Source organism: Neophocaena asiaeorientalis, unplaced genomic scaffold, assembly GCF_003031525.2.
Source record: "Neophocaena asiaeorientalis asiaeorientalis breed wild unplaced genomic scaffold, Neophocaena_asiaeorientalis_V1.1 scaffold242, whole genome shotgun sequence".
Lineage (NCBI taxonomy): Eukaryota > Metazoa > Chordata > Mammalia > Artiodactyla > Phocoenidae > Neophocaena > Neophocaena asiaeorientalis.
The window spans coordinates 8,825,074-8,843,569 of record NW_020172451.1 but is presented as its reverse complement, the minus strand read 5'-3'; the positions used below and the strand labels follow the sequence as shown (position 1 = coordinate 8,843,569).

General features: G+C 56.0%; 1 protein-coding gene across 1 annotated transcript in view; it reads left to right on the top strand.

Annotated features, from left to right (window-relative positions):
- Positions 1-823: 823 nt before the first annotated feature.
- Positions 824-18,496, top strand: part of CACNA1I (calcium voltage-gated channel subunit alpha1 I) — a 53,959-nt gene continuing 36,286 nt past the window's right edge. Inside the window, exons 1-6 of the mRNA XM_024737412.1 lie at positions 824-956; positions 1,991-2,150; positions 8,129-8,444; positions 9,585-9,677; positions 12,973-13,279; positions 15,696-16,117. Of these exons, the coding sequence (XP_024593180.1) occupies positions 1,993-2,150; positions 8,129-8,444; positions 9,585-9,677; positions 12,973-13,279; positions 15,696-16,117 (1,296 nt within the window). The 5' untranslated portion in view covers positions 824-956; positions 1,991-1,992. The remainder of the gene's footprint in view (positions 957-1,990; positions 2,151-8,128; positions 8,445-9,584; positions 9,678-12,972; positions 13,280-15,695; positions 16,118-18,496) is intronic.

Sequence of the window (18,496 nt, the reverse complement as noted above, 5' to 3'; positions counted from 1 at the left end):
TGCCAGGGGTCCACAAACCACAGCTTCTGTAACTGATAAGAATGCCAGCACTTTTCATACATAGTGATGACATGCCCAGATTTGTGTTGTAGATTGTGTTATCAGGAATCACTCCCTCTCTGTCCTGGGCTCTGCCTTCCTTGGGCTGGCTTCAACCCCAGGCAGGCATTATTCCCGGGAGGCAAATGGCCCCAGCAGCTCCAGGCTTAACTCCTCCCAGCTTGTAACCTCTGCAGAAAGAGAGCATCTCTTTTCCTGTAGTTCCAGCAGAAGTCTCAGTGCAGACTCTCATTGGTCCTGGATGGAGTCACGTGCCCATCCTGGACCAATCATTGAGGCTAGAGGAACAGGCTATGCTGATTGGCCAGGCCTAGATCATGTGATCTCCATGTCAGCCCACCCAAACCACAGGACTGGAATGGGGGAATTGGTGCTGTTTTCTTAGGACTGGGAAAGGGAGCTGGGCAAAGCTACAGAGGTGACCCACCTGTCTGGGGCTTGCATTCCTGCGGATTCTCCAGTGACTGGGTTGGCTGGATCTTCCTGAGGAGTCAGGAGGGAGTGGGTGACATGTAGACAGTTACTGAAGCTGTGCAGATGATGTCACCCAGACTTGGGAGAGCTGGGTCCTTTTCACAGCTGGGGTACTGAGCCCGCGGGGAGAGAGAGGGCATGGAGGGTGCAGATGGGTCAGCCCAGGGCAGGAGGGGCAGAAGGGAAGGATGGGGAGACAGACGTGAAGGGTGGTAAGTGTGTGGAGCAGTGCCGGAAGCTGAGCATCTTCACTTCCTCTGTGGGGCAGGAGCCCCAGAGTTTGCTGAGAGTTGGGTGTGGGCCCTGAGCTGGGGAATCTTTGTAGAGTGGTTGCTGTCTTCTTGGGCCTGTCTGATGAGGGGCCTTATCCTCCAAGAGGGGAAGGGACTGGTTCAGGTCCCACAGGTCCCAGAGGCTAGCAGGTGAGGATTTGAACTCGAATCTCTCTAAATCTCTCTCTAAATCTCTCTAAAGCTCTCTAAAGCTCTATGTGCTTTCCACAGGCTTTCCCTACCTGAGGCATTTCAGGATGTCAGACCTCCCCAGGAGCACACGTTCTGCCCCCCTTCCCATGCCTGCCTGAAGCCCGCTTCAGGTCACCCCCTCGCCCTCCCTGGGGATGTCTGTCTCCACTTCCATTTCCCCACCTTCTGTTTTGCCTCTGCCTTGGGTTGTTCATTACAGCTATTTCTTAGGAAAGGAAAAGTCCTCTTCCTCTGGCATCAGGCCAGGTCTGAGTCCCTCGGCTGGCCAGGGTTCTTCTGTAGGTGACTCTGAGAGGTCTGCCTGGTTCCATCATGCAGTGGGCGGGTCGGCAGGGTGGTTTTGGCTGGTACTGATGTGTCCTGGCAAGGTCAGGGAACCACTGACTGCCCCAGAGATGAAGGGCACTTATTAGTCTCCTACTGTGCCCATTCTGGGTGGGTGCTGGGCATAGGGAGATGAGCTGGCCTCAGTCCTAGGCCTCCGGGTACTTGGGGGTTGTAGAAAGAGTGCTAACTTGGTGTCAGGACACCTGGTTTAAATCCAGACCCTGCTGCTTCCTATCTGTGTGACCTTGGGCGAGTAGCTTCAGTTCTAGGAACCTCCAGTTGCCTCTTCTATAAAATAGGGATAATATTACCACCCTCACGAAGGAGATCATATTTGTGCATTACCCAGAAAGGCGATGGCACATAAAAGGTGCTCCATAAATGCCTGCCTATTCACCCAGAATCTAGTGTAAGTGTCGTGGGGCCCAGAGCCATTTCCATGGCCTCTGGGAGGAGGGGCAGGTACCAAGGAGGAAGTCTGTCTGGTGGCCACTGAGCAGGCTGAGGACAGTAAGGAGCCCCTGCCCACATGTCCCACCTCTCCTTTCACTGCCCCCTCTCTGTTCCTCTAACCCTGCTCTCCCTCTGTCCTCTCTGGGACCTCTGCCCCTGTCTGCCCATCCCTCCACCCTTCCCTCTCTCAGGTATGCGGATCCTGGTGAACCTGCTCCTGGACACGCTGCCCATGCTGGGGAATGTCCTCCTGCTCTGCTTCTTTGTCTTCTTCATCTTTGGCATCATCGGCGTGCAGCTCTGGGCGGGCCTGCTGCGCAACCGCTGCTTCCTGGAGGAGAACTTCACAATGTGAGTGCAGTCCCACCCCCACCCTGTACCCACCTGCCCCGGGCTCCTGGCCAGCTTTAGCTGGGGGATCAGTGGCGCTGAATGTTTCAGGGCTAGGAAGGTCTCCACATTGAGACCTGGTCCCGATCCTTATTTCCAGTGGTGCAGGGAGATTAAGGGATGTGCCCAGGTGAGTTGGTGGTAGGTCTCTCATGAATGGCTGGACACCAGAATGAGCACAGAAGCCCTCTGGGCTCTCAAAATTGGTATCCAAAAGTCCCAGTCCAAGATAGGCCCTTAGATGCTAATTCAGTACCTAGTGACTCTTACTTAACACCTAGTTTTAACTTACTTGGGAATTGGGACCAAAAGAGTGGAAGCAGCAAACGAGAAGGAGGTTGGGTAAGAGGAAAAAGGGCAGTTAAGATCCCAGCAGAAGTGAGGACAACAAGGAATAAAGAGACAGAAAACCTTCAAAGCAGACATGGAAACTGGCTTTCGAATTACAGCACAGACGTTCCTATCAGTGACTCTGAGTCATCAGGGAAAGGTCAGCTCGCATTCGGCCCACTTGTGTCTAAAAGCAGTGGGGCGAGCAACTCTTCAGAGAGATGATTGTCCAGAGCTATGTAAACAGAAATCAAGCTTTCGCTCTTGGAGGAGCTGCGTTGAGTTATCTGAGAAATGTGACATCTGCAGAATCTCAGCGACGAGGGATAAGCAGCGTCTCTGAGTGTACATACATGCCCATATGTATTTGGACATGGCTATACTTTCATTTTGTTTCACTAATATGCGTTAGCGCACTCCTGCTGTGTGCCAGGCCCCAGGGAGACTGAAGTAAAAAAGCATTTTCATTCATCCTCTCACTCGACAAACTCATCCAAGTGGCAGCTCTTGCCCAGCCCGTGCTCGGGCCGAGGACACAGCAGAAGGTGGAGTTGCTGCCCCTGGGGAGCGAGGACTGCAGGAGGGACAGTTCTTGTCCCTGGGGACACTGCACAGGCGTGGGCTGGGCCTCCCTCTTGGCCTGACTGTTGGTTGTGGGGATGGAGCTAAGCTGGAGAGCCAGGGGGAAGCCTGGGGAAGGGACTGACCCGCCCATCACTGTGGGGGAACAGTAGGGTACCTGGGTAGATCAGGGACAGGGCACCCTTGTGGGTAAGAGCCCTGTGGGGGGCAGGGGTGCCCTCACTGTGTCAGTCATTTGGAAGAGGTAGCCCCTGAGTCAGGGCCTGGGGCAGCAGGAGAGGAGGACCCTGCTTCTCCTGGTCTGGCCTTCAAAGATGGAGACGGGTAGGTATGAGCTCTCAGCTTTGGGTTCAGGTCTCATCCAGGCCCCTCCGTGCCATATGGATCTTTCTCTAGGTCATTCCAACATGGCCCCCTCCTCATTATCCCAGCTCAGCCCCGATGTCACCTTGTCCTGGAGGCCTTCCCTCACCACCCCCCTCCCCCAGACCCTCTATTGTCTTATCCTGCTTGATTTTCTTGGCACTATCTCTGTCTGAAATTATGTCACTTGTGAGTTTATTTTCTTGGTTGTTGGGTATCTCTAGACCAGTTTATTTACTTGGTTAGCAAGGATGAAGCGCTTCTGTGTGACAGGGGCCGTGGAGGTGATGCTTGACTTTTGATCCCTTGTGGAGACCAGGAAACGGAGGCTGAGAGAGGAGAATCTTGCTCCAGGGCACCCAGCTTGGCGAAGTGAGAGATAGAATTAGAACCTGGGTTCCCCTGACTCTAAAGCCTGCTGTGACTGCCCCCCAGGGAGTGTGCGCGAAGCATCCCTCCAGGCACATAAGCCCCTCAGGAGACCCCAGATGGTCATTTGGAGTGTTCGTGATGAGTACAGAATCAGGACGATGTCACCCAGCTAGGAAGTGGCAGGGCCCGGAATCTGAGTCCTGGTCTGGTGTCCTCTGCAAAGCATCTGGTCCCTTCTTGCCGATTCTGTCTAGGCATTAATGCACACACACGACTGTTTACACCCCAGACAGGTTTTAAAAATGAGAATGGTTCTGGCAGCGTGTCTTGAGTGTGTTTTTCATCAGTGTTTCTTATTCCACGAATGAATAAGAAGCTGGCGAGCCAGCTTCTGTTGATGGACCTTGCGAGGTTTCCAAGTTTTTGCTCTTACATACAAGCCTGCAGGGAGCCTCGTGTATGCTTGCAATCTTTGTGATCAATGGCTAGACTCATAATGTCTAGTCAAAATATAAGGCAAAAAAAAAAAAAAAAAATGTAAGGCATTCCTCAGAGATATCGCGGGTTTGGCTCCAGACCACCACGATAGAGCGAGTCATACGACTTTCTTGGTTCCTCAGTGCGTATTATGTTTACACTATACTGTCGTCTATCGATTGTGCAAATAATATTAAAAAGAGAGCATACCCCAATTAAAAAGTACTTTATTACCAAAAAATGCTAGCCGTCATCTGAGCCTTCAGTGAGTTGTAATAGTAGCAACAAAGATCACTGATCACAGATCACCACGACAAATGTAATAATAAAAGTTTGAAATATTACAAGAATAATGAAAACGTGACAGAGACACAAAGTGAGCAAATGCTGTTGGAACAATGGCGCCGACAGACGTGCTCGATACAGGGTTGCCACAAACCTTCAATTTGTAAGAAGTGCAATAAAGGAAAGCTCAAAATCACCGAGGCATGCTCCTGTGTCCATTTCTTTTAGATACTTTTTTTGGTTAAGGTATAGATTACACTCAGTAGCAGGCAAGGCTATTAAGTGCTCAGTGAGGTTTTAACCTGGGTTGCACATCACTGTAAATCTACCCTGAGAAACTCACTGTCCCCAGCAAGGCTCCCTCCTGCCCTTTCCCAGTCACCTTCCCCCTCACCCCAAAGTAGCAGCTATTCTGATCTCTATCACCATAGATTCCCTTTGCCTGTTTCTGAGGTTTCTTTAGATGGAATCATATAGGCCGTTACCTTTTGTGTCTTCATCTTTGTCTCAGTGTCTGTGAGGTTCATCCAAGTTGTTGCTTGTGTATTTCCTTTTTTAAAAAAAAATCATCTCTGGATTACTTATTTTTTTTACAAAATATTTATTTATTTAGGCTGTGCCAGGTCTTAGTTTTGGCATGGGGGATCTTTGTTGTGGCATGCAGACTCTTAGTTGCAGCATGCATGCAGGATCTAGTTCCTTGACCAGGGGTCAAACCCGGCCCCATGCTTTGGGAGTGTGGAGTCTTACCCACTGGACCACCAGAGAAGTCCCTCCTTCTTTTTCACTGCTGTGAGGATTCTGCTGAGTGAATATACCACTATGTGTTTTTCCATTCTCCTGTTGATCTGGGCTCTATGACTGAGGAATACTCTTGTCCATGTCTTTAGGTGGATATTGCCATTCCTTCTCTTGGGTAAATTCTCAGGGGTGGAATTGCTGGGTTAAGGGAGTGCATATGTTTATTGGCTTTAGTAGATTTTTTTTTTTTTTTTTGAGGTACGCGGGCCTCTCACTGTTGTGGCCTCTCCTGTTGCAGAGCACAGGCTCTGGATGCACAGGCTCAGCGGCCATGGCTCACGGGCCCAGCCGCTCTGTGGCATGTGGGATCTTCTCGGACCGGGACACGAACCCGTGTCCTCTGCATCGGCAGGTGGACTCTCAACCACTGCGCCACCAGGGAAGCCCGGCTTTAGTAGATTTTGCCAAACTGTTTTCCAGGATGTTTGCACTAAATGTTCGCTAGCAAAGTCTAAGAGCTCCAGTTGCCCTACATCCTTTAGCAACACGTGGAATTGTCAGTCCTTTAATTTTTACTATTCTAGTGAGAGTGCAATGGTGCCTTATTATGGTTTTAATTTGAATTTCCCTGATGACTAGTGGTGATAAGCACCTTTCCGTGTGTTTATCAGCCATTGGTGTATCTCCTCGTGAAGTGTTTGTATGATCTTTTGCCACATTAAAGTTGGATTGCCTTTCTTTTTCTTATAAATTTGTAGCGGACCTTTATATCCTGGATTTGAGTCCTTTGGTGGATATATATATATTGCAAATATTTGATTCCAGTCTAAGTTTTCTGTTTTCACTCTTTTTAAAAAAAAATATTTTAAATTTTGTTCTTTTTCTTTTAACTTTTTTTCTTTTTCCTTTTTATTTCTTTTTAAGTAAAAAGTTCTTTTTGTTCTTTTATATATTTTTTCTGTTTTTCTTTTATTGTCTTTAAAATTTTTTTCTTTTTGTTTTTCTTCTGTTTTCACTGTTTTTCCTTTTTAAAATATTTTTAATTTTTTTTGTTTTTTATTTCTTTAGAAAATTTTGTTCCTTTATATTTTTTCTGATTTTTCTTTTCCTTTTGAAAATTTTTTCTTTTTGTTCTTTTTCTGCTTTCACTCTCTTAATGGTGTCATTTGATTGACAAACAGCAGCTCTCAGTTGTAATGAAGACCAGATAGCAATCATTTTCCTAGTATGCTTTTTGTATCCAGTTTAAGGAATCTTTTCCTAACCCAAGGTTACCAACTCTTTCTTGTTTTTATCTTTCACGTTTAGTTCTATATTCCATTTCAAATAATTTTTAGTACGACCTGTGGCTGGGGTCAAGATTCATTTTTTATATGGATGACCGATTGTCTCAGCACCACTGATGAAGAAGTCCATCCTCTCTCCACTGAATTGCAGTAGTGCCTTTATTAAACTGTCCGGGGACCATATGTATTTGGGTTGGATGTCTACATGTTAATTGTTAATGGATGTTGTTGCCAAATTGCCCCTAAAAAGGTCATGTCAACTTACACTCCCACCAATAGTGTATTAACGTGTTTGCATTCACCCCATACTCAATATTATCAGCCCTGAAATGTTTGCTGTTTGGATGGATGTAAAATGATCTCACTGTTATTTTTTTTTATTTTTATTTTTTTGCGGTATGCGGGCCTCTCACTGTTGTGGCCTCTCCCATTGCGGAGCACAGGCTCCGGACGCACAGGCTCAGCGGCCATGGCTCACGGGCCCAGCCGCACCGCGGCATGTGGGATCTTCCCGGACTGGGGCACGAACCCGTGTCCCCTGCATCGGCAGGCGGACTCTCAACCACTGTGCCACCAGGGAAGCCCAGGATCTAACTTTTTTATTTTCCACATGGATAGAAAATGTCTTAACACCATTTACTGACTAGTCCTTCCATTCCCCATGGACCTCAAAAGGTGTCTCTATAATATACTAAGTTCTCTTTTATACCTGGGTTTGTCCCTGTGCTCTGTGATGTTCCACAGTTCTTTCTGTTCCTGTTGCAATACCACACTCTAATAATAATCATACTTGTAGAGTATTTTGTTCTTCTGTAGGGCTGTGCTCCACTCATCTTTATTCTTTTAAAAAATTGTATTGACTGTTCTCCCGTTCATATAAATCCTAGAACCATCTGGCCAGGTTTCATAGACAAAAGCATGTTGGGATTGCAGTGAATCATAGATTAGCTCTACAGGATGGGCAGGGCAGGCATTGTCATCTCTGTTTTACAGATGAAGAAATTGAGGTCCAGAGAGGGGAAGTGACCAGCCCAAGGTCACATAGATGGGAGAGGGTGGGGCAGGAAGGTATCTTACCTTCATCTGTTGAATCAGTAAAATTTAGCATTTGTATGTTAAACACCTACTCTGCTCCGACCACAGTGTGTGGGTGCTAGGGATGCTGAGACCCAGTCCTTTCCCTAAAAGAGCTCCAGCCTCCCAGGGGAGTTGGGTGCACTTTTCCCTAAGAGCAATAATGGGGGTGAGTGCAGGGCCCAGTCTTCCCTGAGGCTCCCCCAGGGAAGGCTCCCTCTTGGTGTTGGGGGGGGACCACGAAACTGCCCACAGTGGGCAGGTGGGAGTTTTGGTGACCACGGCAGAGGTGGGGAAGGGTGTCCCAGGCAGGGGGAACAGCCTGTGCGAAGGCCTGGAGGCGATGATGGCATGTTGGGCCAGTCTTGCCATGCTGTGTGGCAGTGACCCCTCCCCTTCTCCTCTTTCCCCACCATCACCTGTGGACAGACAAGGGGATGTGGCCCTGCCCCCCTACTACCAGCCGGAGGAGGACGACGAGATGCCCTTCATCTGCTCCCTGTCGGGGGACAACGGCATCATGGGCTGCCACGAGATCCCCCCGCTCAAGGAGCAGGGCCGCGAGTGCTGCCTGTCCAAGGATGACGTCTATGACTTTGGGGCGGGGCGCCAGGACCTCAACGCCAGTGGGCTCTGTGTCAACTGGAACCGCTACTACAATGTGTGCCGTACAGGCAGCGCCAACCCCCACAAGGGCGCCATCAACTTTGACAACATCGGCTATGCCTGGATCGTCATCTTCCAGGTGGGGCCCTCGGGCCTGGCACCGGCCCCCGTGCTGGGTGGGGTGAGCAGCTTCACCTGGCAGGCGGGACTCTGTGCTGGGGGTTTGCCACCCGTGTCATCGAAATCTGCCCGTCCTGCCGGCACAACAGGCGCTATCAGCCCACGTCAGAGCAGCTGAGATTCGAAGAAAGGGCTGTAGGCCCTCAGGTGTATTGCCTGCTCTGTGCCTCAGTTTTCTCATCTCTAAAATGGGGGTAATAACAGGTCCCCCCCCCGCCTTGAGTGGCTGAGAAGAATAAACCAGACGATGCCAGCCGAGCCTAGTGTGCAGTGAATGCTCAGTCAGGGTTGCCTTCCTGCTGTCGCCAGAAGGAAGGACGGGGCAGGTGCCGAGGGTGGTGGCTGAGAAGCCGCTGAGGGGTCTGCTTGGCACGCTTTGCTCCGGGGAGCAACAGGATCACAGAATTCAGAGCTGCAAGGTGTGATGTGATCACAGCCCAGCAGCTGCGTTTTGGGACCCTTCGGCCCCGAGAGGGTGGGTGGCAGTGACCTGGCAAACGCTCTGTGCATTTGCCAGAAGTGAACAAGACCGCGGTGCTGGGGGCGCCGGGCGTTCGTCTCGCCCAAGGCTCCTCTGCTTTCCTCTCTGGGAGAGCGCATGGGCGACAGAGTCACACCAGGCTTCTCACAGCCCCCGTCCCGGGCTCACCTGAGCTGCGCCCCGACCCTGCCAGGAGGGCTCTGTTGATCCCACACACTGAAGAAGCAGCCGAGGCTCAGAGAGTGGCCCAGGGGTGAGCTGGAGCCGCAGCCCAGGGCCCCCTGCTTCCAGTCCTTCTGCCTTGGTGTGGAAGACTGGAAGGTGGGGGGCTCTGGAGCGAGAGGCACCAGGTTAAGTCCCTGGTCCATTCCTTCCTGGCTGTGTGACATTGGGCAAGCGTCCTAACCTTCTGAGCCTCGGTTTCCCCCCTTGCATGTTGGGGATGAGGATGGCTGCCCCGTGGAGCCCTGGGGAGAAGTACGAGAGGGGACGTGTGTAGAGTGTCCCGGCACGCGGTGGGGCTTCTGTCTGGGGCAGCTTCACCTGTGCTGCCTGCCTTCCTGGAGGCTCAGCCGTCTCAGGCTCTCTCTCTCCTCTTCTGCTCTGTCCTGCCTGCAGGTGATCACCCTGGAAGGCTGGGTGGAGATCATGTACTACGTGATGGATGCTCACTCGTTCTACAACTTCATCTATTTTATCCTGCTTATCATAGTAAGTGTCGGGGGAGCTGGGGCTCTCTGGGCAAAAGCTCAGGGACCCATGGGCCAGGGGACCCCAGGGTGGGGGCGGGGCTCTTTGGGAGTCCCCAGGGTGCCCCTGCAGAGCCCGAGTGCTGAGTGGGAGAGAGCAGGAGGGGCAGTTTGTAAATGCAGCCGAGCAGCCGGTGGCTGAGGGAGCTCGTCGGGGTGGCTGTGGAGGCATCCATCACTTCCGATTGCCTTCAGTTCTCATTTCTGGGCATTTAAGTCCACCCGCTGCTCCTGCCTGTGTTTCTCTGCCTCGTAGTCTCTGGGAATACATCCTTTTATGACCATAGCAGGGATGCAGCCTCAGGATGGAAGCGTCTCAAGGGCTCCAGCACCTCCCTCGTTTCCTGGGGCGGGAAGATGAGATGCTGTGAAACAGAAGCCCAGGGCTGCTTCCCGGGCAGGGTCTGGAGGGGAGGCTGAGCCTGGTTGTGAACCGGTAGAACTCCCTGAAATTCTCGGAGGGACTCCCAGCTCTCGGGCAGCTCTGTCTTGTGGGGGAGACCTGGAGATGAAGGGGTGTTCTCTCTGGCCCCAGAGAGGGCCCGCTGTCTGGCCGGCCCCTCCCGCCTTCCCCTGCATAGTCTCCCCAGAACGAGCTCATCCGCCTTGTCACGCCTGGGTGCAGCTTCAGCCACAGCACAGTCCCCAGATGTCAAGGTGATTCACTCCTGGGAGAGTCGCTGCTGGCTCCCTGCTGCTGCAGGGCTGGGATCTCTGGTTTCCTGGCTGTGGGAGAGAGCACGCTTGGGACTCCGGGGCAGCACCCCATCCTGGGCTGCTGGGACTTTGACCTGGGGGCTCAGAAGCCGACCTGAGACACCCCCGCTGTTGGCTTAGCTTCGATGCCTTCCTGGGGGTGCTGGGGCCTTGGACCCATGAGGAGACACCCTAGATAGAAAGAGAGGGACCCAGGCTTTGTTCAGCATTGCCGTCCATCCACTGGCTTGTTCATTCCCTAGCACATTCAGGGAAGCCTGCTCTGCGCCAGGCCCTGAGCCGAGTGCTGGGTACTGAGCAGTGAGTCAGGCCCTCCCTGCCCCCTGGGAGCTCACAGTCTGTGGGGGAAGATGGGCTACAGCAGACAGGTACCAGACTGCATCTTAGGAGCCACCACCGAAGGAAGTCCAAGAGGCTGAGGGAGCCCACAGGAGGCCTCTCACCCGGCTTGGAGAAGGGATAGGGGAAGTGAGAGGCTTCCTGGAGGAGGGGATGCCAGAATTGAGCCTTAAAGCCTGGAGGGGGAAGAGCCAGAGGAAGAGCCTTCTGGGCAGGGGACGCCTCACAGAGACCCTGAGGCCAGACGGAATCCTGCAGTGGGGGGACTGTGAACCACTGAGGTTGCGAGAGGAGCCTTGAGTTCCAGAGAGAGGCTGGAGGACGCTTCATCTGCTTCTGATGGACTTAGGGGTGGAGTCTGGGGTTGGTAACTCCCAACATGACCCTGGGCAGGACCCTCAGCCCCCTGAGCTCACGGTGAAGTGGGGAACAGTGACGGCACCTGGCTCACGGGCCCTGGGGAGGGTTAGAGGAGACAGAGCCTGCGGCTGCACAGCCCCTGGCACACAGTACATGCTCAATAAACGTGTCCTGCTGCTATGATTGCTGCGATTATTGGGCCCCGGGGGGCCCTGTCACAGGAGAAAGGGTGAGGATGCTGAGTTTTCCAGGTGCTGGGAAGCACCCAGCGAGCAGAGGCTGAGTGACCGTGCCGTTCTTTTACCCTCACAACCCTGGCCACGCAGGGTCACCTGCTTGTTTCCCAGCTGTGGACCCTGAGCCCCAGAGAGGTGAGGTGCCTGGCCTGGGCCACACAGCCGGTGAGGGGTCCTCAGCCTTTGCACGCAGGTCCCCAGTACTCCTTCTGAGTGCAGAAGTCCTAAGCTCATCCGAGCCTTATGTTTTTGATGGGGAAATGGAGGTCCAGAGGGAATGGGGAGCTGCCTGGTCACCCAGGGACAGCAGCCACAGAGGCGGGCTGGGTAGAGGCTGCCAGGTGTGAGCTCCCAGCGGACGGGGTCCGTGACCCTCACACAGGCCTGCCGAGTGGGTCTCCAGGAAATGCGGAGAGAGCAAATGAGTGAGGCATCTTCTTACTTTAGAGGCAGGGGGTTTTCCCAGAGTCCTCTGGGCCAGGAAGCCCCCCCGCTCCCGCAACCCCTCCTGAGCCCCAGCTCCCCAGCTATGCTGTGGGGGAGAGGAAGGAAGGGAGATCAGTGACTGGGGCTGCGGCCTACAGGAACCTTCTGGCAGGCAGCCTGGAGGAGGGTGAAACGCACACTGCCCCCTCCCTCTGGCAGGTGAGAGTCTGCCGCTGAGTCTGTTCAAAGGCTTAGCATGTGCCTGGGAGGCGCCTGCCTCTGGAAACTGGGGCTCTTCTGCCTTCAGTGGCCCCTGGAGCTGGGCCCTGGGACTTGAGGTGGCAGAATTCCTAGCACTAGCCAGGTAGCCTTTCCCCATCCAAGCCCAGATAAAGATGCCCAGCTAAGCCCTTTCTGAGGGAAGCTTGTCTTTTCTTGTCTGGAGGCCCAAAGTCAGGGCCGTAGTGAGGGCAGGGCTGGGGTGCGACGCAGGGCTCGGGTAGCCTGAGGGGGGCTGTGGCTCCCACCCTGCCCTCAGCGCTGATGTCCCAGGTGGGAGGGCAGCCGTGGCCAAGGCCTAGGGGCCTGAGGGGAGAGGGCTTGGAAGCAGGCCTCAGGGGGGCCTGGGGAGCTGCCTGGGCCACCGCTGTCCTGAGCCCCGGCCTCCTCCCAGAGCAAGGCCTCAGCGCTCTTTTCCTGTCCCTATTTGTGCCCGTGCCTCTCCGTCTCTCTGGGCGCTCCGCCCTCCCCTCCTCTCTCCCTGTCCCCACCCGCCCCTGTCACTTTGTGCTTCCCACACCCTCCGTTTCTGTCCTCTCTGAGCCTGTCTCACTCTCCCCTGATGTCCCTCTTTGCCCTTGTCTGTCTGTACCCCCCTGTCTCTGGCTGTCTCTTTCCCTGTTCCATGTCTGGGATCTGCCCCTGCCCCTCCTCCGGTCTTCCTTTCGGCCTCTGTATCCCTCTGCTTCTCGCCCTGCCTCCATCCCTCCATCTCCATCGCCGTCTCCCTGTCTCCATCGCCGTCTCCCCGTCTCCGTCGCCGTTTCCCCGTCTCCATCGCCGTCTCCCCGTCTCTCTGTCTCCTTCTCTGTCTCCCTCTCCCACCCTCCCGCCCCTGCTCCCACCTGCTCTCACCCCACCGTCCCCTCTGTCCCTGTCCTCTCCTCCCGTTGGTCACAGGTGGGCTCCTTCTTCATGATCAACCTGTGCCTCGTTGTCATAGCGACCCAGTTCTCGGAGACCAAGCAGCGGGAACACCGTCTGATGTTGGAGCAGCGGCAGCGTTACCTGTCCTCCAGCACGGTGGCCAGCTACGCCGAGCCCGGCGACTGCTACGAGGAGATCTTCCAGTACGTCTGCCACATCCTGCGCAAGGCCAAGCGCCGGGCCCTGGGCCTCTACCAGGCCCTGCAGAGGCGGCGCCAGGCCCCGGGGACACCCGGCTCCACCAAGCCCAAGCCCCACGTCAAGGAGCCCAGGCACTACGGTAAGTGGCCCACCTCCCCTGACCTCCAGGGTGCCCCACGCAGGCCTCGTGTGCCTCTAGCTGGGGACTCAGAAACGGCACTGTTTGCAAACGTGCCCTTTCTTCCCAGCACAAGCAGAGGTATCCAGCAAGTTCAGAACCCAGACCTTCCCCTGGTAGCTCCAGTCCACACCCCCGGGTTCCCTGCCCCTTTTCCTGACCACCTGCTGGTGCCTGGCCTGGGCTAGCCCTGCGCTTGGGGGACCTAGCCCTGCCCTGGAGGAATTTTCTTCGGATCCCATGTGTGCACAGGGACTCGGGCTCCGCCCTGGGAACCATGCTTGAAAGAATGAACAATAGTCTGTCCTTAGTCTTGTGAAACTATAAAATCCCTCCACCACTGTAGCCTGTCTCCATTCTCACCCCGCTGATCCCCCATGGGTTCCTGTGGCCGCCTGCCTGCTTGCTAGCACACCTGAGCAGCGATGTCGGGCACCTGGAATGAAAGGGCCGTGGCCAGCCCTGCAGAGAGAGGCAGGGCATGCTGGGGACACACGAACACTGTGATCTGCTCCTGCCTTGGGGCCATTTCTCCTGCTCGACTGTGCACGGTTCCAGAGAGTTAGCAGCGTAGGCTTGAAAAGGGGTTTCCATTTGTTTTCTCATCTGTTCTAGAAAACAGTCCTGCGAAGGGAGCAGAGTGAGTAACATTAGCCTCAGCGTTCAGATGGAAAAACTAACGTCCAGAGGGATGAAGGGAGTCACTTAAGGTCACAGTGTCAGTGACCAAAGCTCGGCATTGGGGACGTCAGAGTTGCAGGCTCTGCTGAGCCCACCTCTAGCGGGACGTGAACCGCTCCCGTAGGAGGAGGCAAAGGGCCACAGGAGGTGGGCCCCACCCCAGGCCTGGTCCTGCCCCCAGGCGGTGCCCACAAGGAAGTCAGCCAGCGTCAGCCCAGAGTAGGCGCAGCTGTGACGGTGGATGGCCCGGCTCCTCGCCATGGAGTGAGGATGAGGCCATGCACTGTGGGAGCCGGCCACCCCCAGGCCCTGCCCCTGCAGGTCTCACGTTCTGGGAACCTGAGGTTCTCGGAGGCAAGCTGAAGAATTCATCCTCAGAGCTGCCGCCCAGCTGCCCCCAGGGGGCCAGTCGTCCAGGCGTGGTCTTGGAGGCTCCAGGTGGCCCGTGGGCTGGCCCAGCACGTGGACAGGGGAGCTGGGGTCGGGCAAGGCTGGCACCCCGTGTTCCTGGATGACGCGGGGAGGGGTGTTTACAGCTCAGGGCTTCCTGCTGCCGCCCATCGCCCTCTCCGTGGAAACCTCGTGGAGAGAAGCCCTAGACAGGCTTCTGGAGGGAGGCCGTGCCCCCTGCCCTGGGCCTTCGTGCCTCCCCCATCTCCCTTCCTTGGGAAACAAGTGTTAGGGGGCCCAGCCCCATGTACAGTCAGGCTGGGAAGGGCTTTGCCGTGACCTCCAGCACTGAGGTGGCCCACCCTTGGGCTTCCGGCTGCCCCACCGGTCTAGAGGGTGACTGAGTCAGAGCCTTGTCCAGACACAGGGAGGTGTTTGGAAGCAAGTGTGGAAATGGACGGTAGACATTACAGGTTTTTCTTTCCCTTTAACGTCGTTTATTTATTTATTTATTTTTTGCTCCGCAAGCCAAACCTGTGTATTCTAGGAAAACACAGACAAATATAAAGAAGGAACCAAACTATCCAGAAAGAGCCTCTCTGACACCCCTTTTGAAATGGTTCACAGATCACAGAACGTGGGTCCAAGACCGGCCCAGCTTCTCGCACTCTCCCTGGGCAGCTGGGGGGATGACAGCTCCTGCCCCCTCCCAGGGTTAACCCTGACTCAGCTCTGTCGGAGGGAGTCGTAGGGGTGGTGCTTCTAGAGCAAGGGCTTGCCCCTGCCCCGGCTCCACGCTTCCTCCTTGGTGATAGGCCCCCCACACGGGCGGGAGAATTGAGGAATGCCGAGGCCACCTTGGCTTCCTCTGAGGGGTGTCTACCCTCCACAATGGCCTTTTCAGCCGTTTTCCAAGCTCCATGATATCATGAAGCAGGACGGTGGGGAGGGGCTGGGGTTCCTGGAGGGTCTTTCAGTGACCAGACTGGGGCCACGGGGCGGGAGGTGACAGGGCGAGGACACAGCTCTGGGCTCATCCCGCGTATTAACCACAGGATCTGCCCCGTGGCCCCGGTGTGTGGGTGTTCCTGGTGCAGCTTTTCCTCGGGGGCCAACAAAGCCCAGAGGGTGAAGCTGTTTCCCCAGGACCCACGAGCCCCTTGGCCTCCAGGCAGGGCTGGCGGCTTCCAGGTGGACCCTGTGGGCACACGCGAGTGGTAACCCAGGTTGGGGCGGGCCTAGTGCGCGCGGGGGCCGTCTCCTGCGGGACCCGAGGCACCAACCCCGGCCTCGGCTTCTTTTCCAGAGCTGTGCCCCCGACACAGCCCCCCGGACTCGACGCTCCACACGCTGGTGCAGCCCGTCTCTGCCATTCTGGCCTCCGACCCCGCCAGCTGCCCCCGCTGCCAGCACGAGGCGGGCCGGCCGCCCTCAGGCCTGGGCAGCAGCAACTCGGGCCAGGAGGGCTCGGGCTCCGGGGGCTCGGGCGACGGCGAGGACGAGGCCGGTGGGCACGGGGCCCGGAGCGGTGAGGATGGGGCCTCCTTGGAGCTGGAGAAGGAGGACGAGGAGGGGCGGGCGGACGGGGCTGCCTGGCTGTGCGGAGACGTGTGGCGGGAGACGCGAGCCAAGCTACGGGGCATCGTGGAGAGCAAGTACTTCAACCGGGGCATCATGATGGCCATCCTGGTCAACACCATCAGCATGGGCATTGAGCACCACCAGCAGGCGAGTGTCGGGAGGCGGGGCCCACGGGGGCCTGTCGAACGCCGCCGTCTGTCTGTCTTCCCCTGACCTGCGGCCCCTTCAGCCACGTGACCTCAGTGCCCAGCCCAGGGCCAGGCACAGAGGGGGCGGAGCTCAGGGTCAACAAGTGACCGAATGGCCCCTTGGAGTGTGGACGGGGGGATGGGGTTCCTTTCCCTCTGAGCCTCCCAGCGCGGACACCAGGTCCCCCACGACCCATCCCCCGCCAGTCCCTGCAGACTCCTAACTTCCATTTGTCGCCTCTCCATGTGACCCTCCCGTCTCTTCTCCCCAAAACGGCTGGAGTGGTCTTTCCAGAGGCTGGGAGCGCCCCTGCCCCCAAACTTCCAGAGCCCCCGCTGACCTTGGCACAAAATTCAGATTTTCCACTGATATTCAAGGCCCTTTGTGCTCCACCTGCGGCATATTGATACCTTCCGCAGGTGGGACGTCCTCCTGCCCCTCACGCCCCCGACTTACTCCCCGCCTCACCACAGCCCCACGGCACTGAGGGGCCCCAGGGGTGCCCTGCGAAGGCTGTCCCCCATCTCCCTTCTTGGCCAAACCTGTGGTTTCTTCTGTCTTCAGCTCTGGGTGCGTGGGGCGCAGGGAGGGTGTTGGCTGCGTTGATTGGTGTGTCCCAGGCCCCCTAGGCCATCGGGGGTACTGCTGGGGGTTCACAGGTGAGATGAGTTCAGAGAAAGGGTCCCCAATGGGGGATAGCACATGGAGGAGGGCATGGCTTCTGGGAAGTGGCAGGAGCACAGGGAGGATGTGTACAAGAAGGTCTTTGTGGGGACACAGAATGGAGGGCTCTGGGGGCTTCGCACAGATGTCCCCAATCCATAGGTCACACCCTGGGTGACAGCCTGGACAAGTCCAGCCCTGGATCCATTTGGAAGAACATCATTTTCTGCCTCCCACTGTCCCCCAGCTGCTAGGTGGGGTCCCTCCCTTAAGCTGCACCCCTTTCCTATGGGGCACTCCACCTGGCAGTTGGCGACCCTGAGGCCCAGGGAGGGGATGTCACTGGCCCAAGGTCCCATAGCCAGTCAGGGGCCAAATTTGAACCCACATCTTTGTGTGGCAAGACTGACACCACCGCAGAGTTTAGGGTTTCGACGCCTCCTTGGCTTCCCCGTGGCCCTCTTTCTGCAGCCCCTCCCCCCCGTGCCCCGTGTGGGCCACACTCTCACGTCCCTCTTCATTCGCTCACCAGGCACAGGCGTCATTCAATTTACTTAAATGCGGCCCCTGGGGCTGCCGCCACACTCTGCGTGGAGCTGCCTGTTTGCCAGTTATTCTGGCTTAACTAAGTGTCTCTGGGGAGGGCTGGGGAGGCTTTCTGCAGGGTAAAGCTGGTGAGACAGGCAGGCTGGACCCCCTCGCCTAGGGTCCAGCCTTCTGGCCTTTGCCTGGCCCAGCATCCCCGGGGAAGGCCCCACAGGGAACCTGCACTGTTGGGGTGCTGGCTCTAGCTTCTGGGTGGGGCAGCACCAAGGGCGCCTGTCACAGTCCTGCTACACCAGGGCCTGAGCACCATCCCTGCCAGTGGCTTGTGGAACCAGCTCGCCAGAGCCAATTTTCTCATACTCAAGGATTTTGCAAGCCCATCGTTATAAACAGTTGGTAGCTTGAAACTGGCCATGGTGGGAGTATTTACACCATGGAAATTGACATACTCTGCAAATCAGGGCTGTATTTTTCAGAGGCCCGTTTGCCAGTGTACTACTGGTTCCTGCCTTCCCAGCCATCCCTCCATGGCCAAACACGGTGGCCAGGGTGGCTCCAACCTCTGGGTCCAGCTTCTCCCTCTCTCCGCAGCCCCAGCCTCAGGCCAGGCTATGGTCCCTGCCCAAGCCTCCTCAGGGTCTTCCTGCCTGGCCTGTCCCCCCTCACTCCTTCTGCCCCGTCCTTTTGGGCAAACTTACTTTTTTTTTTTTTTTTTTTTTTTTGCGGTACGCGGGCCTCTCGCTGCTGTGACCTCTCCCGTTGTGGGGCACAGGCTCCAGACGCAGAGGCTCAGCGGCCATGGCTCACGGGCCCAGCCGCTCTGCAGCATGTGGGATCTTCCCAGACCGGGGCACGAACCCGTGTCCCCTGCATTGGCAGGTGGACTCTCAACCACTGCGCCACCAGGGAAGAGGGCAAACTTTCTAGCCTCCGGACAGGGGAGCCTCTTCTCTCTGGCACCGTAGGACCCCTCTTGGTCCCCCCACTGGGTTGCCCTCAGCAGGTGCTCTCTGCCCCTTCAAAGGATCCTCCCTGGCCTTCTCATCCACATGCAGGTGCCCTAACTTCGTGCCCTTTCCATCATAAGGATTGGCTCCCTGGCACCAAGTGCCAGGCCCTGAGCCAGCC